Here is a 7,500-nt window from a genome sequence, read left to right on the forward strand (position 1 = left end):
GCAGAGTGGAGAGCCTTCCCTCGTGCAATTATGCTGCAAATAATATTATAAAATTCAATGATGCTACAGGCAATATTATAAATATGTTAGGGTATAATTACGTTGAAACAAGTTGTTTAAAGGCATTTCGATACAAGATTATCTATGACTATGACAACTAGTCTCTTAAAGTAAAAATATATTAGGAAGCACCATCATCATAACATAAATTGCTTGCAAATGTTCTCCTAAACTATTAGGGGCTAGTTAACAGTTCGTAGCCAAAGAATAAATTCTTGCAAAGAAATATGGTATTCAGTTATACAAGTCACCCTTGTAAGAGACTAGAACAATTCACAGAAAATGGGTAAGTACAATAAAGAAGAAAACGGGTTAGTATATCAAGACACACTATCATAAAAGCGTTTTCTCTGACCTTGAATTGAGGCTGCTGTAGCGTAGATTGATAGTCTCCGTAATTTTCTTCAGCTTGCGAGTATCATCGTGCTGATATATAGCAATTAACCGCTGCGTCATCTGATTGAAAAGCTCAACCTGGTGTTTGTACTGATGGATCTCTGCATGGAAACCCTAAAAGTAAACAACAAAAATTACTATCACAGTAAAACATCAATAATTTGTATAAAGCTTATGACAGTATGGGGGACAGGTAGACGACATTGAATTTAATAACAAAGAAAACAGTTTTCACAATAAATATAGATATACAAATCTGCATTATATACAGAAAAATAGGATAAAATTGTGTACGAACAACCGAATTAGTGTAAAATATGACAATCTTTCTGCCATGAAAAGCTAAGAGATATTAACGGAATGGGGAACAAGTGAGGACTAGATCATGTATGCAAATTGGAAAAATGAAGCTTTTGATGTAATTTATTTTGTGATTTATGTGAAGTCAATAAGGATGAAATGTTAAGAAATGTATCGGCAATTAAGATGTTAGTAAAGTTGGAAAATATTCGATAAAACATATCTAAATGATCAGCTGGTAAATGGAAACGAAGAAAGCCAAAGATATAATGAAAAGGTTTTTGGCTATAATTCCGAAATTCAGGAATGAATGGGCAGACAAAGAAAGTCCAAATATGTTTAACATATCAGAGAAAGGAGTGAAGGACAGATGTAAATATAAATAATTTGAGATAAGACAATGCGAGGTGAATGGAGAGTGGTGTACAGTAGAGTATACGAATGATTCTGTGTTGATTAGTAATAGTGCATAGAATGATGAAAGAAATATAGTGTTTGAAAGTGCTATCTATGAATTTTAATAGAAATCAAGATGGAGGATTGGCTGTTAGTTAGGAGAGGGATGAACTTGAAGAAGATAATATTATGGAAGATATATGCGCAAAGTTTTGTCTTTGATCTAGAATCGAAAAGTAGGCTGAATAGATGGTGGGAAAGCCTTATGTCAAACAAACAAACATACATACATACATACATACATACATATATATATATATATATATATATATATATATATATATATATATACACACACACACACACACACACACGTAAAACTCAAAGGGAGACATGATGCTCAGATGCAAGAGAACAGCATGGGAAATGAAAATATAAGAGCGAATCCTGACGAAACTAGTCAGGATTCGCTCTTACCAATACTTTTCCCATGTGGTTCTTTTGCATCTAACATCACGTTTCCCTTTGAGTTTTACGTATGTGTGTGTATATATATATATATATATATATATATATATATATATATATATATATATATATATATTTATATATATATATATATATATATATATATATATATATATATATATATATTATATATATATATATATATATATATATATATATATATATATATATACATATATATATATATATATATATATATATATATATATATATATATATATTTACAAAATCTCACTAAATAATCAAGAACGAACCTCATATAACATAAAATTACGTTTTAAACTCAATAGTGAACAATTGATATGTCTGACACTCCTTTCGATTCACCAACCATATATTTTCCTTTTTTCTGACAAGAATCCTTCACTCAAGACATTTTTGACAAATCTAAACTGTACCAGTCTCGATCCACCAAAAATTCTGATCCAATCCCTGAGCCAATCTTTAAATTCAGTTCAAGTATTAACTGTACATTCTAAACTTTTTCCACCACATTTAATTCATTTACATGAAGATAAAACCTCTCAACATTTCAATACTTTCTTCATTCAAACTAAACATATTACCTACATATAGAAACATGAGTTCAGTAAATCCATATTTTTCAACTTAGCTAATCTAGACAATATATTTCCATTCTTACTTCTGTTGTTCCTATCATCACCAACCTATTACAAAACCGAAATTATCCATTACCTTGATCAATCATAAATGCCAATAATTCTCTCACAATATGCTTTCGTTCGACATCATTATCTTAATCTCGTTAATATCCTAATTTTAACTTTTACCTTCAACAATTATTCAAACATTGTTCCACCAGTTTCTTGATATCAATAATAAACATTGGATATTCTTATAATTTCATCATTTATCCTACAACGTTATCAATGGAAATATTATAATAAAAAATGCAGACTTAACACATCTTAGCTAAACTTTAAAATAACAAAAGCAATGATTCTTGCATATATTTACACTGACATAAACTAGAATGTCACCAATTATTATAATTTTTATTACTTGCTAAGCTACTACCCGAGTTGAAAAAGCAGGCCTCCAACAGGGACAATAGCCCAGTAAGTAAAAGAAATAAGGAAACAGATAGAATAGTGCGCCTGAGTATACCCCCTCAAGCAATAGAACTCTAATCCAAGACAGTAGAAGACCATGGTACAGAGGTTATGGCACTAAGACCTAAGACTATGAAGAGCAATGGTTTGACGTTGGAGTGTCTTTTTTCTAGAAGAGCTGTTTAACATAGATAAAGTCTCTCTTCTACCTTTACGAAGTGGAAAATAGACATAGAACAATTACAGTGTAGTAGTTAACCCTTTGAGAGAAGAAGAATTTTTCTATTTTCTTAGTGTTGTCAAGTGTATGAGAAAAGAGGAGAATGTGTAAAGAATAACCCACACTATTCGATTTATGTGAAGGAAAAGGAAAAATTAGCTGTAACTATACAAGAATTCAATGTACTATCTAACCAACGGGTTGCTGGTGCCTTGGCCAACCTACTACCTACATTTCCAAATTCATTTAAAAACGAATTTATACAGCAATTCCTTAACACGCTACATTGAATATGCATCATATCTATCATATGCTTTCTGTGGATCAATGAATGCCTTAACTAGTTTTCCCCTTTTACTCTCCAGCCTCTAACACGACTACATCATAACAGATATTTGATTTACAAATAGTTCATTGCCCAAATATGAAACCAAAATATTGCTACTATAATTTATTGGTTGCATTATGCTGGTCATGGTTTAAACGGAAACGCTAGTTGGGATTAACCGATTTATTTATGTTATTGTACATTCTCTGGCAAACGTTTGTAATATATTTTATTGAATTGGAAACTTATTACATTTCATATTTGATATTACTTTGTTTTAAAGATAAAGTACCGTCGTTCTTGTAACAAACAAAATTCTCTTTTTCGAGTTGTCTTGTGCTTGTTGTAAGTCCGTTTTCATGCCGTTCACTGAAGATTGATTTTGGTGACGAGAATATCGATGAGATGCTGGGTAACGGTTTTACAGCCCAATTTTCGCAAATAAAATCCTTCCATTCACATTCCAAGGATTGAGTAAACTAAGGAGTGTTATATCTCTAGGATTCTGAACAGTTCTATACCATTTTCTTAATATAAACGGGCACAAGTTATTAGCTCATGCTTCTTTTGGAAATTTTCACTTAAGACATAGTATGTACAGTATACCCTAGTCAGCTATTTCATTACGGTCACACATTATTGGCATATGTTTCTTTTAGAACTTTTCATTTCAGATATAGCATGTACATCCTAGTCAGCCATTTCATTACAATCAACACGAAATAAGATTCCCTGCGTAATCCCATCAACTAATGCCATCACTCTATCCTTCACCTTTCTAATATTCTTCCTTCTATAGACCGTAGCTGTTAAGTATTCTTTGTTTTTTATATATGACACCCATCTTTCTTACAGCCCTACTTTAAACAAAATACTATTCTCCTTCGCAAAATTTCTACTTGACAATCGGTTTCCATATGAAAAGGAATGTGTGGTTCTGTATGACATAACTGACTTACGCCTCATACTTTCCTAGTTCTTTTAATTATTTAATTTACTAATGAATTAACTAGTTTCTTGCTACATGAAGGCCTCTCTCTCTCTCTCTCTCTCTCTCTCTCTCTCTCTCTCTCTCTCTCTCTCTCTCTCTCTCTCTCTTTCTTTCTCTCTCTCTCTCCCTCTCTCTCTCTCTCTCTCTCTCTCTTGAAAAGATAATTTTCGAAGTAATATCCATTACTTTTCCCAAAGTTTAATTTTGATTTAATGCGAGAATCTACAGTATCTTGTCACTTCATATCATATTATAGATGAAAAGACTCTACCTTTATCCAGATAATACAAATAAAAAGGATACAGTTACCGCAAGAAAAGTAAAAAACAAAAAAACATTAAAAAAGCATCATAGCGACTAAGAATAAATATCTGTGATTAAGATGGCCACTACTCGAAAAAGATTCATCATGGAACAATGTTACAGGTAACCCTCTATGTAAATAAAAAACCTATCCAAACATTCCAATTTTTGGATGCCATAAGCCGGTCTATATCAAATTGATCTTATCGCATTTCCCAATTAAGATAAGGGACACCGAAATGACATATACAGTCTGGAAATTTCCCATTGAGAATAATGTAAGGAAATGGTGATTATTTTTAAACGAGCTTTAATATCTATATTCATATTTTTTTTTACTTATTATCCAACCCTTCTATCTAAATCTGTAAGGCAGTACGGTAAGTCACGTATAATATTAATAATTTATTTTCTTTAATTCTTTCACTTTCCCTTTCACAAACTGCAACTGTTAATTCAATCTATGGCGTTATTTTAAAATTACAAAATAAAAAAAGTTACGAGAACCTAGTTTAACTACCAGAAACATGAAACGTTCTCTTTCCCTTCTTTATATTTGTTTTTAAAAACAAAGATTCAAATGTAAAATAGTCTACATTAATCTAAATTCATTCATATCTAAATTACACATTCCAACCCAAGACAAGCGCACTATACAAAATAAAAAAAGTTACGAGAACCTAGTTTAACTACCAGAAACATGAAACGTTCTCTTTCCCTTCTTTATATTTGTTTTTAAAAACAAAGATTCAAATGTAAAATAGTCTACATTAATCTAAATTCATTCATATCTAAATTACACATTCCAACCCAAGACAAGCGCACTATACAGGATTCCACTAAATGACCCAAAGAGGAAAGAATTTCCCCGAAACTTCCGAGGAGTCTTCTAAACCTGAAAGTTGCCTCAACGCGAGGCACTAATGAAATATTTTCATGAAACCAACTTCTTGAAAAGCATATTCTCAACCAGTATATATCAAGTGCTATGTTGACATTTGTGAAAAGTATTACACGTAGCTGTTAGCACAAATTAGTAGCTAGCAGTAACAGATACCATTTTGTTGTATTAAAAGGATATTCATTCAAATGATTCCCCTAACTCTAGAAATTTCAGGAATAATTGTGAACATTAAATTCGTAAATGATATGTACTTCTGCCTCTATTTGCAAACACGCGAAAAGTGATCGTCACACGTAGAAAGATCATCCAATATTACACAACAATTACTCAAATTCAAAGGGACTGCATATTTCAAGCGGATTCTACGATTTACACTTTAGATTAACCTCTTCGACCGGAAGCGTTGATCAGAACAACTCCACAGTTTAAAGAAATTTTCAATATTTCAAGTAGCATAAATAATTATAAAACTGAGGCCATATATATATATATATATATATATATATATATATATATATATATATATATATATATACATATATATATATATATATGTATATATATACTGCATATATATACATGTATACACACACACACACACACACACACACTTTCGAGACATTTTCTCTGATGCAATTTTCACTGAAGGCAATTGTCTTAGCGGCATCTACGAGTTTCTTAATATATATATATATATATATATATATATATATATATATATATATATATATATATATATATATATATATACATATATATATATATATATATACATAAGTATATAGATCCCTATTTTCTATTGTAAAGATAATTCATCTTATTAATAATATTTAAACATATGAATGTAGTTTGCAGAATTGGCTATCTCTTTATCCTGTTAATCGTTGAAACATGCGGAGTAAATTACATACAATATTAGATATGAAGAACCCTCGAGGAATGAAAATGTGCTTTGGAGCAAATATGGTTTTAAAGTCAATAACTGCATTTTATAATGTATAGTAAAATTTAAAAAAAATGCTTTCTAGAATGCAAATAAAAAAAAAAAATTCTTTGTATGGTCTAACCAAATACTTTCAAGGATATGGGAAACACCCACTTCATGATCCACCAGACTTCCATTTGTCTACATACTAACAATAGTAGCATTAAGAACTGATATGATAAAAGTGTAATAGAGGATTGGCAAAAATACTGTATTAAGACATTAATATTGCCAACAACCAAATGTAAAGGTATGCATTATTATAAGATGCAGCACCCAAAGTTAGATTAAAGATCTACTGTAATAATCATGTTACTCCTATAACGCAATTGGCCATTTCTATTAATGCCAATACTTTCAAAAGGGCAATTTTGATACTAAGGGCTTTGGCAACTGTAGGCTACATGTTAGCGAAAATAGAACAATTAAATTAAGAAAGATGAAAAGAACAAACTATTTCATGTGCTTATCTAGTAATTAACTCTATATTTACCTTCTGTTCCCGTATTTGCTGATCGAGGACATCGGCTGTGTGCGCCACGGGAGCCATCCTTTCAAGACGGGCTTCCATTCTTGAAAGCCAACTTTCCAATTCAGATCGTTTAGCATCGAATTTGTGAGTGTCACCGTACATGGCATCAAGCTGCGTCTTGCGAGCGAGGACAACGCTGTTCGTCTCATCCCAGTGTTCTCTGAGCTTTGATACTGAAAAAAAAGACAAATATACATAAATATCACCTTAAATGGAAAAGATACCTCGACTATAATACGAGTGTCTCCCTGAAGAAGAAATTACCCGTTTTCTCATTTCCGAATGGATCCATTTTCTACTGGAACCTATGAAGGGAGTCTTATATAATATGTGAACAGTTTACAATACTTTACATTATTAATTTTACATTAATTCTGCCAAATGCTGTGGAGAATAATATCTGAATATTACCTATATAATCAAGGATGAATGAAAATATGTTAAAAATTATAACAGTATAGAATTGACTGTGAAATAGTTAAGC

General features: G+C 31.1%; 1 protein-coding gene across 1 annotated transcript in view; it reads right to left on the reverse strand.

The window, feature by feature from the left end:
- Nucleotides 1-7,500, reverse strand: part of LOC137634906 (microtubule-actin cross-linking factor 1-like) — a 1,614,628-nt gene that overhangs the window by 888,713 nt on the left and 718,415 nt on the right. Inside the window, exons 53-55 of the mRNA XM_068367453.1 lie at nt 6,978-7,189; nt 416-570; nt 1-33 (exon numbers count right to left, since the gene is read on the reverse strand). The exon at nt 1-33 is cut by the window's left edge and continues 157 nt beyond it. Coding sequence (XP_068223554.1) covers nt 1-33; nt 416-570; nt 6,978-7,189 — 400 coding nt within the window. The remainder of the gene's footprint in view (nt 34-415; nt 571-6,977; nt 7,190-7,500) is intronic.

This window comes from Palaemon carinicauda, chromosome 45 (assembly GCF_036898095.1).
Source record: "Palaemon carinicauda isolate YSFRI2023 chromosome 45, ASM3689809v2, whole genome shotgun sequence".
NCBI classification, from domain to species: domain Eukaryota; kingdom Metazoa; phylum Arthropoda; class Malacostraca; order Decapoda; family Palaemonidae; genus Palaemon; species Palaemon carinicauda.